The sequence below is a fragment of the Podarcis vaucheri genome (assembly GCF_965113315.1).
Source record: "Podarcis vaucheri genome assembly, chromosome: 11".
Classification (NCBI taxonomy): domain Eukaryota; kingdom Metazoa; phylum Chordata; class Lepidosauria; order Squamata; family Lacertidae; genus Podarcis; species Podarcis vaucheri.
Window position 1 is genome coordinate 31,583,824 of NC_138749.1, and position 18,760 is coordinate 31,602,583.

The 18,760-nt window shown below is 42.5% G+C and overlaps 1 protein-coding gene across 1 annotated transcript in view; it reads right to left on the reverse strand.

Moving 5' to 3' along the window:
* Positions 1-18,415, reverse strand: part of MAP1B (microtubule associated protein 1B) — a 68,132-nt gene extending 49,717 nt beyond the window's left edge. Inside the window, exons 1-2 of the mRNA XM_082191849.1 lie at positions 17,883-18,415; positions 7,579-7,680 (exon numbers count right to left, since the gene is read on the reverse strand). Of these exons, the coding sequence (XP_082047975.1) occupies positions 7,579-7,680; positions 17,883-18,060 (280 nt within the window). The 5' untranslated portion in view covers positions 18,061-18,415. The remainder of the gene's footprint in view (positions 1-7,578; positions 7,681-17,882) is intronic.
* Between the last annotated feature and the right edge of the window lie 345 nt (positions 18,416-18,760).

An 18,760-nucleotide genomic window follows, 5' to 3' on the forward strand; every position in this document is an offset into this window, starting at 1 on the left:
GTACAAGATCTGTTTTGTTTCTGCATGAAACCTTCCCCCTTAAAAAAAAATCTTTTAAAAATAAATATAATTAGCCAAAAAATGCAGACAGTAAAATATTACAATTGTAAGTTTTTAATAAGTGCTAAATTTGAAGGCTCCTTATTACCTACTGAAGAATATTTAAATCTTTTTAAGTCTTAATGAACTTCTCAGAAATTGGAGTGCTGCAGCTTAAAACTGATAATGACAACTTTAAAAATTCAATAGACTAGGACAAATGATTATGAGTAATATTGAATTAGCAGACTGCTAAATCCTGTCTTCAGACACATTAGAGCAAATGGGCTTTTATGACCCTCCTAATATATCTTTCAGATGGCTAAAACATTTAAAAGGTGTATAACAAAAAATCTTCAAAAAGTTAAGGTGAAAGTTATTTACTCAGATCTGATAAATTACCAATTCTATAGAGAAAAAAAATAAACAGAAGCTTCCAAGTTCCAGAACCTACTGGGACTCTTGTGGTTCTTGTGGATGCCAGTACAGTGGTACCTCGGGTTAAGTACTTAATTTGTTCCAGAGGTCCATACTTAACCTGAAACTGTTCTTAACCTGAAGCACCACTTTAGCTAATGGGGCCTCCTGCTGCTGCCGCACCGCCGGAGCACGATTTCTGTTCTCATCCTGAAGTTCTTAACTTGAAGCACTATTTCTGGGTTAGCAGAGTATGTAACCTGAAGCATATGTAACCTGAAGCGTATGTAACCAGAGGTACCACTGTACTGTATTTAAGGCAACCACCACCCTTGGAGTGCCCAGACCCAGGGCTTTGTTTTTTTACGAGCCTTGCCTCCTCCTGCCACCTTCTAGCTGCTGCATAATCAGGGCTGGATTAGCTGTAAAGCAAAATAAGCACGTGCTTAGGGCATCAAGGAAAGGGGGCGCCACAGAAATTTTAGTCTTTTAACATGCAAGATTGCATGTTATTGGTTTTCATTATTAGTTCAGCACAGAAGTGGTTCTCAAAGTTTAACATGTTTTCTACATGGAAATCACTATGTGCACTCAATGTAAAATTGAAATCTGTGGGAATTCATCCCACTTTTTCCTACACCGAACTTCATTCCATACTGGAAATGCATTATATTTGCAGTGTCCTCAAGTCAATAACCCTTTTTTTGGGGGGGGGACTTTGTTGCCCTCTTTTTCAGCATCGAACGTTTTAGCTCATGTATCCAGAAAGCTATTTTACTTTAAAGGTCAGCACTGTGGTCAGAAGGTGCACAATATAGAAACCAGGTTTGACACAGCACATATTCTACTTTGCTTCTTAAAAACACATTCAGTTTTAATGCTACTTACAGTGGGTGAAATCATAGGGCTTCCCCCCCCCCACCCTACAGAATGAAGACAATCCAGGGAACTTTTAAGACATCTGTTTTCCCCAGCTCATTGTTACTGTGTAGCTACAGATGCTTTGGTACAGTTGCTAACAGCAACGCCTCCACAGAGAAAACTAATGAAGGATCCATCGGCATGAATCAGCTAAATGAATCTAACCTCTGTCTCCTAGTCACCATTTTCTTTCTCTCTAAGAGAAAGTATAAAGATGTGCATTGAAGATTTCAGTCAATTAGGGAAGTCAGAGTGGAATAATCCAAAGATCTGCCAAGCCATTATGATCCACTCTTATGAGTTATTCCAGAAATAACACTCTTCTGCAATCAGAAATCTTAAGACTGCTCTTTATGAGTTTAATGAAATAGTTGCATAGCTGCTTCAGTTTCTGAAGCAGCTTTAACTTTACAAATTTGCAAAACTGCTGTGCCATGGGGTATTGAATTTTCTTCGCACCACAGTATATCTACTATGAGCACCTACGGGAGGAAGGGCAGGGCATAAATTTAATAAATAAAGTAAATAGTATTAAAACTTCACATTAGTTTTTTTAAAAATCCCCCCAAATATAGAACCTCACCCATCAATCCTAACAACTACCCCCTCAAAAGTGGGATTCACTTACAATTACAAAATTAAACAAACCAGCATAATGAAAACAAGGGGGTAAGAGATGTAGATGCAAGTCAACATAACAAAACAAAAATAACCGCAAAGGGAAGAGAAGTTCAGAAGCTATCAAATAAAAAAAATAAGAAGGTCAACAATAGATCTGGTGATGGTCATAAGAGAGGGATCCAACCAAACCTCCCAGAGGAGGGTGATCCACAGTCTGGGAGCCACAAATGTTCTTGTGTACCTACCAGTCACCCCTCTGAAACTGGCAGAACACAAAGCAGAGTCTCAAATGCTGGATGCAGTAAGTGGGCAGACTCATAGCAATGCATGCTAGCTATCCCTCGAAAATGTTAAATGTCTTTGCAAAGCCTGATGACAAAGCTGGAAAGCATTTAAACCATTATTTCACAATATTGTTTCACAGTGCTCCAAGTCAGCTGGTAGAGAACAAACCATTCCAAGGAATGGAGGAAAAGGAAGGTAAATAACTATAGCTCTATGCTTATAGCTACTCCTTCCTATCCACTACTATAAAACAATAAAACATAAAACCTCTTTGGAATGCACAGCGGTTCTTGCTACATTCCAGTGGTTGCAGCTCTCTATTCTGCACAGACTTCCACATGCACCTTACGAGTATACTAATGAAACTGGATGGAAACCAGCACTGCTTGAACCACACCCAATATTTCCCTATTATGTTAAAATACACCATGTCCAATAATCCAGCGGCATGCACATGCTTTGTGATTTATTTTAAGGAGTTAAAATGAAAAGTACACAAGATCAAATGCTTAGCAGGTGAATACTAGCATGCCACAACTATCCAGTTGTGAAGCAGCACAAGTATTAAGACTGAAATGGCTATTCAGTTACAACTCAGGCTTGTGCAGTCTTCATTCCTAATTGGTTCATCACTCCATGTAATATTAGAAGTAGAGAGCAAGCAAAGCTTAAAGTTTAAAATGGAAATGCCTGCTGATAATTAAGAAAGTGTTCTTTGAAACATAGTGTTGTGGGATAATGAATGGGTATAAATATATTAATCAAAGAATTAATATTGGAATATTGATGACTTTAACATATTAGTCTTTTCCATGGGGCCATTAAAGCCTCATTAAAGCCACTGAATTCAACAGGACTTACTCTCCAAGTAAATGTGTATAGCACTGCAATTATACCTACTCCTTTCAAGTTATCGTGAAACAGATTGGTAAAAACACGGGGGTAGAAGCCAGTTGATGCACTTATGCTCACTGAAGGGCTTTTGTTCCTTTGGACACCTCCCTTAACAGAAGAAGGGAGGCCTTTTCTGATTTCCCTTGAAACCCCCAGCACAATCTAAAAATAGACTTCAGAGAGTTGAAGAATTCACCAAACAAGGTGGAAGGGTTGTAGAGGAAAAAGTGAATTGGTAAATACCCCCTACTCCTCTTCTGTTATTAGATATGTATGCTACATCAAAAACCCTTTCTATTGGCATCAGCTGGATTCCACCATGAACATTGGTTTAATTCTCCATTAATCCTTCATCAGTTATTCTGCTCTTGGACACTTTCACAGATGTAATATGGAGCATGGGTTGGATACAGCAAGACTGCATTTATTGTGGTAGGCATCCTTTTTGCCCTTCTGCTGCAAATGGAAGCATCACACTGGCTCCGCCCCCTGAACAAGCTGCTTACCACTGCATTATGACATTTGGGTTTCTTTGTTGTCATAGCAACCATTAATTAGATATCTCGATTGTTTAACATAAAATACACAATGCCGACACCAGTGCAAAATTTGTTGTTTAACTTCAGCAAGGGTCTTAAACAGCAAGGGTACTATAATCTCATGAAGTGAAACTCTACTTTGTGTATCATGAGGCTTAGGTGCCTCCATCTTACAAGGTTTCACTGCCTGTTGTGACTACAGTCACAGAAGCATCCTTGGCTTGGCAATGTAAGGAATGGAAGAACAAAGGCCCACAGAGACAATGAAATGGGCAAATGTACAAGGCAGACTGCATTTCTAACTATGCAGCTAGGATAAACACAGATGCATCCTATAATGGTAATTTTTAGTGTCTTGAAAATGAACCTTGTTTTTTTTTTAAAAAAATAAATAAATTCTTAGGTGTTTCAGGTTTAAGACAGATTGCTTTCCATGCCTGGAACATTGCTTTCCAGCATTTTGTTCAAATACTGCAGTTCATGAAACATATCCACAACTGCACGCCAGAAAGGTGGTGATGAATTAGTCACATGCAATTAAACTGTAATCCGACACAATGACAGATTAAGCGTACAAGTCTAGACCAAAAATATTGTTCCTGGAAAATATTTCCTAGAGTACACCAAATCTTTCCATTCAAAAGATAATATAATCCTGCTTTATTCATTTGAAAAGGAGGATTTGCATTATTTTAGTTCTTGAATGAAGCTATCAAACACACTGGCCACGTCAAGAGTCTTAACAGCCTTTGATCAAAGTGAGACATTTGCTGCAGTGATTTCTCCAATTTCACATCCAATCCGGTGGCTTCAATGCACACACCTGGATCCTTAGAAGTATACACTGAGCTCCACATCTGAAGGTACTTCCCAATTCTACTATTTGTGCATGGAATCTGAAAGGAGGCAAACCCTTTGTACATTAGCTTCCCACTGTGCAGAAAGGCACATAGCTTTGAATCAACCACATGGTGTTTCTTAAAACCTAATCCTAAATTTGGCGTTGTCACCATATATATCCTTAGGATGCATTTTTTTAAAAAAAAAAAATATTACTGAGTTGAACTTATATCCCGCTCTTCCTCCCAAAGGAGCCGAGGGTGGCAAGAGGTGTGCAGATAATACGCAAAGAGGAATGCAGATTCACAAAACATCATCAAGTCAGGATTAGAACAGCATTGCAATAGTGCCACAAGTAGCTAAGCTGCACCAGTGTTTAAAACATTTACATCAGAGTATTATTAAATCAGATTTTATGTTAAATACTTTAGGAATAAAATCTCACCTATCCTCTCTCACTACATTAAAAAAAGATGTATCTTCAAACAAATATGAAATTGGCTCATACACTCAGCACAATCTGCATAGTGTACAATACTGTAAACATACTTTTGAACTTGTGGAACACGGCCATTTAGAAGACTACATCCACATATTTGTTTCACTGTTTTGTAGAAGCCAAAAAAACACAACCCAGAGCCATTTCTTTTTTCTGAATTTCGGGGGGGAAATGCAATCGCCAGTTATAGTTTCTGCTACAAAATCTGATGCAATGCTGCAAGAAAATGAATGAAATTACAGCAAAAGAAAGCAGCAGTGTGATCCAGGCCAGGCCAAAATACTATGAAATGCAAGACACACAAAAATAATCAGAATGTCATTGGTGATAGCCAGTCCTGGCATTCTACAGGATCCAAGAAGTAGCTCATTATAAGCTTGCCTATATTGCTACTTATATTTTATAAGAAAATAAGTTTTTGTTCATGTTCTACAGTTATGGAGAGGCTGTTTTTCCTCCTACCCAAGCATTCTGTGTTGATCCTTACCTGAACAGGTCTCCTCTAAGAGTAAGGCTGAAGTCTATGCATACAACAGACTGAGATGGTAGAACTGACTCTACCTCTTCAGACTTCAGGAGCAGACTCACACTGCTTCCCTACATTAAAGAAATCCCCCGCAAGTAGAAAGTCTACACAGCAGGAAGTATATCTAAAATAAATCTGAAGATTATTTTGAAAGGGAAGACCCCTGCCTGAAGCAATGCAGCCCATTTCTACTGCCTAATTGTGCTGCATGTGTACATTGGGGCTAATTCCTTGTGACTAGGAGAACAGTCCTAATCCAAGGCTGGGGTAGAATGGAGCAGCAGGCTCCTCCATTGATAGGATCAAGCTTTGTTTTTTGCCCTGCCAGCTGCAGACTAGCACAGAGGCCTGGATTCATCTCCTCCTCAGGTATGAACCAGCTTTGAATCAAACAAAGCCAACACCATAGCACACCACCACCCTGCCCTAAAATATCTGCTTTTGAGGTCTTATGACAGCTGCTGCAGGGACTGATGCTGTCAGCAGTAGCATCACCACACTTTAAGCAGGTGCACCAGGGACAACTGCAGCAATGAAGCCAGCACCCCAATAATTCCTTTTCAGCAATGTGTATCAGGGATTATGATTGCTCTACTCCTAACTAAGTGGGACTAGAGTCCAGGCATGGCCAAACCTGGCCCTCCAGATGTTTTGGAACTACAATCCCCATCATCCCTGACCACTGGCCCTCTTAGCTAGGGATGATGGGAGTTGTAGTCCCAAAACATCTGGAGGGCCAAGTTTGGCCATGCCTGGACTAGACCAAAACAAGCAAGTTCAGCTTGATAAACACCCCAACACTTTCCAACAAGGGAGTGAGATTCCTAAACATTTTGGCAAGACCTTTCAGAAGGTCACTTCAGCTTACGGGCAGGTTCACTAAGCTCCGTGGGTAGACTTAAGAGTTACTAAATTTTATCCTGAGTGTGAGTGAAGACTTGCTAGCATTTTATTTATAAACTTGAGCATACAGACAACCCAGGCAAGTGTTAGTCACTTAACACAACACTTTCCCTCCTTACATGAGTCTTATGAAGGGAACTGGGTCAGGAAAGGCATGTGAACACACAAGCTTGCAGAAGAGCCAGTCTGAGACTGAACTCTCTGTCTCGGTCTCGGTCTCCGTCTCTCTCTCTAATCCAGAATGTGTTTAATTTATATTTATATCAGGGTCCTAACTAACAAAATGAATTTCAATAGGGACAAAGGTAAGGTTCTACACTTGGGCAGGAAGAACCAGCTGCACAAATATGAGATGGAGGACACCTGGCTTGCCAATAGTACATGTGTAAAGGATCTAGGAGACCATAAGCCTAACATGATGCAGCAGCAAAAAAAATACTAATGCCATGGATGGCCATTAAGTACTATTTGCTTATTCAAATTTCCATGTCAATCTATAACCACTTAAGCACTCTGACCAATTATTTTAAATGTAACTACTATGGCAGAGTTACAATTATTTTAAATGTAATTGATATGCAGAGTTACAGTTTAGGCAAAAGTGCTAACCCCAGTTACCTGAGAGTAAGCACCATTCAATTCAGTGGGGCTTTCTTTGTGCTATTATTTTATTGCACAAAAGGGAGTATATGAGGAAAATGTAGAACTCTGCAAAAATGTTTGTCCAGAAACAGAACCCATGTGCAAAATAGGATACACAGCATAGCTGTTTACAAGGCTTTTTGCCCAACTAGGAATATTTCCAGGGAATTAAATCCCCCGGAGTTCAATGAGACTTACTTCCTTGCAAGCATGTTTGAATTACAGACTATGGCTGTGATCCCATGTTTATATCCACTGTGTGGTGTTATTTTTAACAGAAGAGCCACGAATAATTCTATCTACATGAACACACATTATCCAAAAGGCTTGTTTTGCCATAGGGGGAAATAATAGTTTAATGAATTAAACTGAAATCACGCTCCATTATGCCAGTAAGTTTTTTTACATTCTTATATGCTGTTTATGGGTAAAGACAGAAAAATAAAACCTACCCCGCACATCTGGAGAGAATCGAGCCGAATGGCGAGACACAAAAAGCTTAAGTTCTTGATCCAAGTTGCATTCAATGAGGTTTGTGTCCCATGACCGGATCCCTAAAAACCAAGATAAATAAAATACATGTAATTATTGGATACAAACAGATTGCGTATTTCTGAATTTCTTTTAATAAAATCTGTGCCCTGTCTGAATACTCTATGCTCTTAAAAGCCACATGGTGATTAAAAATAAATAAATTATCTGCTCTCATTTTCCAGGACCCCATCCATCACCACACTGAGCATTTTCTAGTTCTTCTGAATACAGTACAGTAGTTGTTGAATGAATTTCTGCTCAAGGCCTTGTAAACACAACTTTTAGACCTGTTACTAGTTTGGTTATTATGTAGCAGGATTACGGGGTGACAACTGGTAATATTTTCAAATCTGTTTACAACATAGTTAATTTGGAATGGTTTTTTGTTTTTGTTTTTACTCATTCTGCATGCATAAAATTCTTGTAACTTCTTCCTAGTAACTTTTTTTTGTAACATTTTATTTTCAGTAAATTCAGTAAATTAGTTTTGCTTATGCACCTGAAACTTTGCTTATGCAGCTTAAATAAGATGTAACATACAAAATACAAAACTTCCCTCATTGAAAAATACTGATTACAGATACAATACAATGGACAAATCTGTTATTCTGATTTACATTGAAAGCGTACATTGGATTTAGGGTATCTTGGGTCAGCTGAGACCACATTTCTTTCCTCACAATCACTAATTTGAATTACATTGCCCACTTCTTTATGTATAAATACAATGGAAGAGTGAAATTCATTTATTAGTCTTTAGCCATATATGAAAGTGTGGCTAAAACTCAAAAAGGGGCGACTAATTTTGAATAGGCCACATTTAGTTGGTGTCTTTCACACTTTCATTTATTACCCATATGACTCAAGATCCAAATTCCTATCACAAGAAGGAACATTATTTTTCATTTCTTCTCACAACAGCAACCTTGTCAAGCTCTTGTTAACCACACTGCAATTTACAAAGAAAAGCATGAACCATAGTGCTATAAATAGTAGCAGTAATAGCAAGTACACCAGTGTGCCAATCTACCCTTTTGTTCTGGGCTTTCCATAATAAATGGGATTGTTGGGTTACATAGTTTGTGCTTGGAAGAGGGCCTTCAGCTAGCTAGCTATTTGATTCCCAAGCAAAAGTGCCTGGGGTTGGTGGACAGGGAGTGTTTTGAATGGGCCCCCTCTGGCAACCAGCCTATCTCCTGCACCAGTACTATCAGACAGACAGACAGACAAGACCAGGCACCATAGGGCTGTAAGTAGTAGCCTGAACACTGTCAACTAGCGCCACAGCCTGACAGCTCCTTCTAGGCTGGTTTGGCAGTCTTGTTTAGGGAAGCTTTTAATGTTTAATAGATTATTGTATTTTAATATTCTGCTGGAAGCCGCCCAGAGTGGCTGGGGAAACCCAGCCAGATGGGCGGGGTATAAATAAATTATATTATTATTATTAGGCAGTCTTAAGTCATTCCATTGGGTAGCACACCTGCTTTTCCATCCTTTGCACTTGCTTTGCCTCAGCCTGCACTGCTTCACCTTGCTCCACTCCATCATTATATTTGATGAAGTGAAGTAAGGTGAATTTGACTTCCATCCTGTGTGCGACTAAAACTCCCATCCCTGACTCTGATCTGGTACCTCATCCCTAGCCCTCCATCCATGTTTTCTGGCTTTAGCCCTCATTTCCATCTCCGATCCAGTCTCTGTGGCAACTTGTGACAAGCCCAAAGCCTCACAACTTTCTTTATGCAGGCAATCACATCAGTGGATGCTAGTCTTTGTTTGAGGCCCTCTTTTTCTAGTGAAGAAATCGCTCACTTTTCCCTTTGTAGGACTCCAATCTCTCCTGTACATACCATCCGGACCAGCCCATCCAGGAGGTCAGGTGAGCAGTCGCAGACCTTGGGGTTTCGAATTTCAGTGGCACCCTGTGCAATACCAAAATTTGGTGCCCCAAACCATCTCTCACCTTCCATTCTACATAACAGTTGTGGTGCCCCTATGGCAACACACCCAGTATGACCAAACAGGTCATGCTCACCTAAATCCACCTATGAGGTGAGGCGGCAGGATCCAAAGGGGCAGTAGATCCCAATTTAGATCTTTATTTCCCTCTTACTCCTGATGTAGATGTTCACTCACCCCCAGATTAATGTGCTGCACTAAAACTTTTAAACCAAAGTGCACTTTAAAAAAGAAAAAGAACATAATTTTACTGTTTGCTTGGGAAAGGCTTCCCTGTGAAACAGGGCTCTACAAGAGACAAATACTAAATGTTAAATGCACATAATAATCCAAGACAGTTTTAGGATTGTAACTATATATTTTAAAAAGCCTGCAAGCAGTAGTTTTACATGGCAGAATAAGCAGAGAGGTCTTGAAAAGCAAGTCCAAACTAGTTGCTATGTCATATTTCAAAAGGTCACTTGCCTGTTTTCAGAGGGAGGAAGTCAAAACAAAACCAAAGTACAGAAGAAAGTTAAAGAAACTCTAAATGGTTAATTTTTTTGTCTGATGTTAAAAAAAAAGCAGTAGAATCTAGAAGATTGTGCTTATATACTTGTGTAAACATGTGCACAAGAAGCATTTAATATGGGAATGGGGATCCTGTGAACCTACTGATGTTGGTGGAGTACAACTCCCATAAAACACAACCACTGGCTATGCCAAATGCGTTGGTGGGAGTTTGGGTTCAACAGCATCTGGAGGACCACAAGTTTATCATCCCTCATTTAATATACGGAGCTTGAAACCATGGAATGGTTTTCTAAAAATAGGGGGGCTTTACAGCACAGTAATATTAGAATGGGTGAATACTGCTAGTTGGAATTAAATGCTAGTTTATGTGGCTATTTGTTTACATCCGTGACTCCCGCTAATTGATTTGCGAACCTCAATTAGCGATTTATGGCCGCCCGGCACACTCCCGCTCCGGCTCTCCGTCACGGCTTAGCAGAGCTTCGCACAGCGGTGTAAAACTGTCACGTAGCTTGTCTCAGCTCTCAGACAAACACACAGAGTCCAGTTTGTCTATTTACAGCTGTTTATTCCAACATTTCCTCAGATAAACCAGGACTGCTTTCTTCCATCTCTAAGACCGCTCCTTTCCCCTCACAGCATACAGTGAGACTGGCAAAACTCCTCCCAAGCTCCTCCCAAGCTTCGAAAACTGACGTCAGAATGGTGTGGCATCCTGGGAAGAACTTAACCTGTTAAGTTCCAACCCCAACACCCCCCTTTGCCGCACATTCTGACAAGACCCTTTTGAGTTCAACACCTTACCCTTTGCCTTGCGCCCCTTCCCGGCATCTTTCCCAGGCACCTGTTGAACCCTTTCAACACTTCCAGACTCACACTGTGCGAATTTTGCCCACGCACTTGTTGCTTGGTACCTTCCAGGTGGAATGCCCTTTGTTGCGCGACTTGACCTTCTGGGCACAAACCCAGACGTTACCTCCGACTCACTGTCACCAGGAAATGTGTCCTCAGCATCACGGGATTCCCCCTCTGACTTAAAACGTTTTCGAACCCTCTCCATTACACTCACAGGAGAACTGGGCTCGCTTTTGGGTGTTCTCTTAACATCTTGTGGAGAAACTACCGATACCTCCTCCTGTTCCTGACTTTGGTCAGTGACCAGATCGTCATCATCAGACTCAGCCTCTCCTTCCTCCCCCTCAGAATCCTCCTGTACTGGATCAGAGAGACACTCTGAAAGAACATCACGCTTGACAGCAGCTTGTGACTTTTTATCCTGCTCATAGAACGCAGCGTGTTTACTGATCAGCAACTTACTCTGATCACCTGACGGAAATGCAAACCTCCATGCACACGCTGCTGGCTCATACCCACAGAAGATCATTTTTCGGAACCTGGATCCATCTGGCCCCTGCAAAGCAGCAGGTACCGGCACAGACGCATGTGACCCGAACATACGCAAAAAATGAATCTGGGGTTTTCTGCCACGCAACAAACCAAATGGTGTGTCCCCTACCATGGAATTGTAGGTGCGATTCCAGGTGAAGCTTACATACTTGATTGCCTCCAGCCAAAACCTTGGAGGTAACCCAGAATCTTTCAGCAACACCTGTGCAGTTTTAACCAGAGCCTGACACTTCAGCCCTGCCACCCCCCACTTATCGGGTGAAGTCACTGTGTGACGTATCCCTTTCTTGCGAAAGTACTTCTGCAAAGCAGAACCTGTAAACTCAGCTCCTCTGTCACTTGTGACAGCTTGCACTTTGGTGGAAAACCTTTGTTCCACCTCCTCAATCCATCCTTTGATCAGCTGTGCTGCATCATCCTTGGATTTGAGACCGTGAGTCCAGGAATTCTGCGTAAAACTGACGTCAGAATGGTGTGGCATCCTGGGAAGAACTTAACCTGTTAAGTTCCAACCCCAACAGTTTATATTTAAAAAATGTACCGTACTATGATGCGGCTAAGGAGACATCATTTCAAGGGACCTAGCTAAACATATAAAGCTTTTAAAAGTTATGTGAGAGCAGTTTTAAATTCCAGCATTTTCTAGCTTACATTCAAAATGCTTGCAATAGCAACAAAATCTCACTAGGCAAAAAAAGAGAAAGAAAGTCTAGTTTTCCTCTTAATACGGTTTTTGGGAGTAGTGGTTATTTTATGTGCAGTAAAATAGAGTCACTCCAATGGTGATTCTGTACCACCAATGACATTTACAGTTGCTTGATCCTTCTGTTGCACATGATCTTGGCAAAAAAAGGGGGGAGGATGTCTTAGACAATTTTCACACAGTCCTTATCTAATTTTAAACCAATCAGTTTGTCAGACAGATTAAAAATGCCAGATATAAATGCATATATATTTTAAGTGCATTTATATATTCTAGAACTCTCCATAAGTGTTACATACAATGGTTAAACAAACTTTGAGGCATACTGAAATACTTACAGATGTGTTTTAGATGGAAAGAAATACTTAATGAAATTTGCTAATAATCCCTGATGAGTCACTATCTGGCTATTGCAAAAATTTATGAGATTTATATAGGATGAAAAATTAATCTGCTGTATTTTTGTTGGATATGTTTACTAAATGTGTCAGTCATATAAGCTAAATCATGTTCCCAACCATTTAGGGCACTGGAGTTTCTGAATTCAATTTTTGCTGAAAAGCCTACATCATTTAAATTAGAATGGACCTTCATCCCTGTTCCTTGTGGAAACTTCCAAGATTCAGTAATGACCACTAGTGTCAGAGTCCAAAAGGGGGGGAAAGGCAGATTCACACTTTGAACTGACTCATAACATCTCCCTCAACCAAATGCAAAACTGTCTCCACTGAAAAGTATAAGGAGAAAGGAAGATTGAGCCTGCAATAGGAATATAGATAATACTAGGTCAAACTATTTGTCCTTCTAACCCAGAACTGTCTGTGTGCTCACTTATCCAATTTCAACTAGAGATGCTACAGATTAGACATAGGACATTTGTTCACAAAACATCTGCTGTACCACCAAACTACAATCCTTCCCCTAAAGAAAGAAAAAATCCCTGAAAGGTGTGGTGCCCAGGATATGTCCAGGAACAGAGCCTAGGATTTCTTGCACTGAAAGCAATAATCATACTCTCCATCCCAGAGACCAAGAAGCCTGAGCTTACTGATCTGTGACCTGTATCACACATGCATATCACCTATCTCTTCCATACTTAGTGGCTGATGAATATGCCATGTGTAAACCATGCCTTAGGGGACACGGGTGGCGCTGTGGTCTAAACCACAGAACCTAGGGCTTGCCGATCAGAAGGTTGGCGGTTTGAATCCCCGCGATGGGGTGAGCTCCTGTTGCTCAGTCCCTGCTCCTGCCAACCTAGCAGCTCAAAGTGCAAGTAGATAAATAGGTACTGCTCCAGCGGGAAGGTAAACGGTGTTTCCGTGCGCTGCTCTGGTTTTGCCAGAAGCGGCTTAGTCATGCTGGCCACATGACCCGGAAGCTGTACGCCGGCTCCCTCAGCCAGTAAAGCGAGATGAGCACACAACCCCAGAATCGTCCGTGACTGGACCTTATGATCAGGGATACCTTTACCTTTTAAACTGTGCCTTACACTTGAAGGTTAGAATAATGCTGCAATCCTACACAGTTATGCATATAGCCCCAATCAAAGTCAACAAGAGGATGAAAAACTTCACCAAGCAGATAGTTTTCAATGACATTTATTCTCAGTGTCATTGTATACAGCCAGAGATTCAAAAGTAACAAAAAGAAATAGTATTACTTTGTGACAGTTCTTTGTTCAATCCAGTACAGGAAAATATCAAAGAGAGGATGTTTTGACCCAGTTGCTTAGTGTAGAGATACAGATATGATTTCTGCTTTGAATCTGACCTTCATTTCCTTGCAGATTTTTACTGCTCTTCCATAGAGTATATTCAGAATTTGTTTAATGCAACATAATAATACAGTGTTCATATTTCATGGTCTCCAGATATCACAAGCATTTCATTGTGAGCAACATTCAGTATCATTTGTCACGTGGTTAAGATTGAATTGAGGTATGTGTGTGTGTATATATATATATATATATACACACACACACACACACACACACATATATATACCTCAACTCAATCTTAACCACATGACAAATGATACTGAATGTTGCTCACAATGAAATGCTTGTGATATCTGGAGACCATGAAATATGAACACTGTATTATTATGTTGCATTAAACATATATATATATATATTCTTGTGGGGGTCATACTTGCATTGATCATTCATGATCAGACCACTTGAAGATGGGCCATCACAGCACAAAGCATTAGGTAGCCAAATTGAGTGATTTGCCTTCTGCTGTTTAAAAATAAACTCCAGCCATATATCATTTGTATATCATGCAGTATCGTTGAAGCAAACTGGGAATTGTGTGGATCAAAGCCAGGACTATGTCTTGAAAATAAAACGTCGTAACTTATTAACAATCCATTGCCAGCCATCCTCAATACAGCTCCATGATTCAGCAGTTCTGACAGAAACATGAAAGAAACAACACAAAATTCACTAATACAGGGGAAATCTGGGGGAAAAAATATAGATAGTCTGAATGTGAGTGACCAATGGAATTCCAATTGAGATCAAGTTATTTTCTTCTGTGAGAAGAGTAGAAGGCCTTACAGCAGACCCCCCCTCCATTAGCAACTAGGGCACACCCACAAATCTTGAGTTCCGTACAGATCCTAGAGTCAGTCTTTTACATATTGAAAAAGGGTAGCCAGTGAATTAAAACAAATAGCTTATGGAGATTATTAAATGATGCTGGACAAAGTCCCTCTTGACAATATTTAGAACAAAAACCAAATCTTCATCCTCCAGATCATTCAGGATAAAGCTTTAATAAGTCATCAGTACATGAAGTCTTCTCAGATTTCTCTGCAGTGAGTCTCATTAATCTCATTAATCCAGCATCTTCAAGGGTGGAGCCCAAGGCACAAAACTGAGAGCACAGGTAAGTTACGTGAAATACTGAGGCCCTTGCTGGGAATGCATATTTCAAGTGAGAACTTAATATGTCCACTCATTAACTATATAATCAAGCTCCACAGAAAAAGAAAAATCTGCATTCTTCCCCAAACCAGGTTCAGCATAAAATCATTACTAAGAGAGACCCTGGATTTCTAAAAATAGCATGTATTGCTCTCAATCCAGCTTTTTAAAAGTAGGCATTGTTTCTAAGGAGCTACAACCAAACAATAAAGCAAGTGGGGGAGAGGAAAATGGTGCAGGAAGAAAACTTATTTCTTCTAGGGCAACGTGAGCAAGTTGGCATCAGATGCCTTGAGAGCACAACACACATCCATTTACTATATCAATTATTCATAACTTTAAGTAAGTAACAGCTAGTTCAGGCTTAAGCTAAAACTTCAGATAAGACTAAAAAGAAAATAACCAGAGCAGTCTAAAACAAAGACTTTCATTCTGAGCAAGTGTCAGATAAAACAGGTCAATTTATAAAAATAGCCACCAATGCAGGCAGTCCCATCTTTGCTACAATGTGGATTTGAGAAAAGATGCACAAAGAAATTATGGATTCGAACCACTTGTAGGGAGTGAAGCAACAATAGGAACCAACTGGAGCCCTCCATCTGCTGAACCACACCTATATAGCAAGAATGTAATCAAGGCACTGCCTAAGGGTTCTTTGAAAATGGCAGATTCCTGAAATCCCTTGTTCTCTCCCAGATAAAGCCAAAACCCACTAAAAAAAGAAATGCATTTGCTCAAAAACTTAATATTACTAAGGACTTGTATGAAACCTATGAATACAGCCTTTTAACACTTGTGTATCATTTATCCCATTTGCAGTGCACAACTGCATCCCCCAGAATGACACAATGCAGAGCATTATATTTAAGATCATCTATAAGAAATCCACTTGTTTCGGCTAGTATTCCAATGTGACTTTTATAAAATAAAAGTTAACAATACAGTTCTATAGCTGGGCAACGTCTGTAGTTGAGCAATGACAAGATTTAACAGGGAAAGTGCTCAATATTTTATAACCAGAGCTTCTGCCCTTTATTGTTACTGGTGTTTTTCTTGGAAAAAAATCTTTCTGAAGTCTCAGTTTTGTTCTAAGGTTCCTAAAACAAACCGCAGGATACTTATGGCTTAAAGTTAGAAACAAAGGAAGCTGCAGCAGCATCTCTTGTCAAGAGCTGCACCTTTTGCAGCACAAGAGATCTCCAAATCTTTTTTGCTTCAATTTGCAGGCAGCAAAGCCTGTCTACTTTCCGATGCTTATTTAATGCATTTTTCTTTTTCTCCTTGACTGTGTAAACGCCCTTTGTCCGCTATGGGCTGCCATAGGGACCGCACTGCGGACTGCACCACGCCCACAAGCCGGTATCTCTGGGCAGACTCCCCAGCAGCAGCACCAAGAGGCGAGAAAGAGAAAGCAAAGGAGGGACTGTTGCTGGCTCTGCAAAAGACCTGAACGACCTCTGCTCTGCCCAGCTAGTTGGGGAGGGTGTCTAATGACAATGTTGGGAGCGAGAAGGCGGAATGACTCACAGAAGGAAAAAGTGGCGCAAACTCAAGATCAACTGCTTTCAGAGGATGGGAGGAGGGGGTGATATCCCCTTCCCACCTTCCTTGTGCCAATTGGCGCAGCTAAATGCAAAAAGCCAGAATTGCAGATCTTTGGAGGGGGGAATCAAAGAGCCTGTCTCCCCCCTACTCTGTTGCTGCTGCAGGATTCTCAAGAGCCATGAGCATCTCAAGGCACCACTATCAAGTGAGACAGAGAGGGATTCACACAACCTTGGACACCCACCCACCTGCCCAAGAAAGAAATCCCCACTGGATTCCCGCAATGCCTCCTTCTTACATGTTCTGCAATACAGGAGCCGATTTAGAGACTCTTGTTTGATGAGTGCATATGTTGTACAAGCTTCCCCAACCACGACAGAGAAGGCGGTGGTGGTGGTGGGGAATCAACTTTTCTCTGACTGTATTTCAGGGTTGTTGTTTTGTTGGTTTGCTGTCAAAGTCAGCTATGGTTAAAAACAAAGCCATTAATTATAAGGGAGCCATTTCTTCCATCTCGCCCCCCCCCTCCCCAGCGCGCGCGCCACCTCCACCCAAGAACTGCAGCCAGCCAGTGGAGAAAACACACCCTTCCGCGATTCCAGCTGCAGCTTCTTTCAATCCATGCGCAATGCAACTCCGAGAAGAGTCTGAAACGGAGTCAGAAGAGGCTGGGTAGGAAACCGAGGCTGATGGAGATCGCTGCCAACTCCAGAGCCGCAGTTCTAGACGGAGGAGCATCCTCGCCCCCGCCCAATACACACACACACGGGGGGGTGGGGGGAGCAGAGGGAGTGGTTGCATCAATTTCCCCTTTCTCGACCCTCTCTCTGTCTGGACCATGAAGTCAGCCCAGTGAAACCCCGCACCGATTTCAACCTCGGACCACAATGAGCAGCAGCTCCGACGGGGAGGCGGCTGCGCCAAGGTGAGCTGCACAGTCCGGGGCTGCGATGGCGCAGAAACCCCCTCTCGCTGCGGGAGCCGGGACTTTTCGCGCCACGCAACCTGTAGGTCGCCTCTCCAGCCCTTTCCCTCCCCACCCCACCCGACTGGCCGCCCCTGGAGAGACGGAGGGCGGCAGCTGAAGCATCTCTTCGCCTGGCTCCTGAGGGAGAGAGAGGGAGGGAGGGCGGGAGGAGGGCTGCCTGGCGGCGCCGCCTTACCTCGCTCGATATTGCCTATGGCTCTCCTCAGATGCTCCTCGGTGACCAGCTCGCCTATAACGACCAGGAGGTAGAATTTGCTGTCGAGGAAGCGGTGCGACAGGCTGGGCGAGGGGGGCACCGCGTTGGGGAGGCTGCAAGACGGCTCCGTCTCCGCTTCCAGCACCACCGTCGCCATCCTGGCAAAGCCCCTCTCCTCCTCCTCCTCCTCGCCTTTTTCTCCCCTCAGGCAGCGGCGACGAGAGAGGAGAGGCGGCGGGACGAAAAGGCTTTTAGTTCCACAGAGGCGCCTCCTTCCCTCGCGAGGGGCGGGAAAAAAACAGCCACAAAACCGCGCGCTCCAGAGGCACCACCGCGCTCCAGGCAGCCGGGCGAGGGAGTGAGGGCGGGCGGGGAGGCGGCGGCGCTTTTATACCGAGACAGTGCGGGGCTGGGACCTGGCGAGGAGGAGGAGGGAGGCGTCGGCGGAGGAGGAGGAGGAGGGGACCCGGCACAGCCACGCGCGCTGCCTTGCTCGCTTGCTGCTGCTGCTGCTTCGCCAGCATCCAACCCAGGCAGCTGATGTCATCTGCAGCAAATCATTCCCATCGCTGCCTCCGGAAGCAGAAAGGACGAGGTGGGCGAACAATGCCCGGGCGAGTAGACCGGGGGGCAAAGGAGGCCCTCGGGCTCCAGGGTCCCAAGGTGAACCTGCCCGTCACTTTCGACCCGAGCCGGTGCATTTCTTTGCTCAGAAGTGTCCAAGGAGGCTTGGAGCGCGCGCGGAGGCGATGGAGACCAATACGCCCCGCAGTCAAGGGAAGGGAAGGCCAAGCTAGCCTTTTCTCCTTAGCGGACCCCGAAGAGAATAGGTCGGGGAAGAGGGTGCCTAAGGTCAG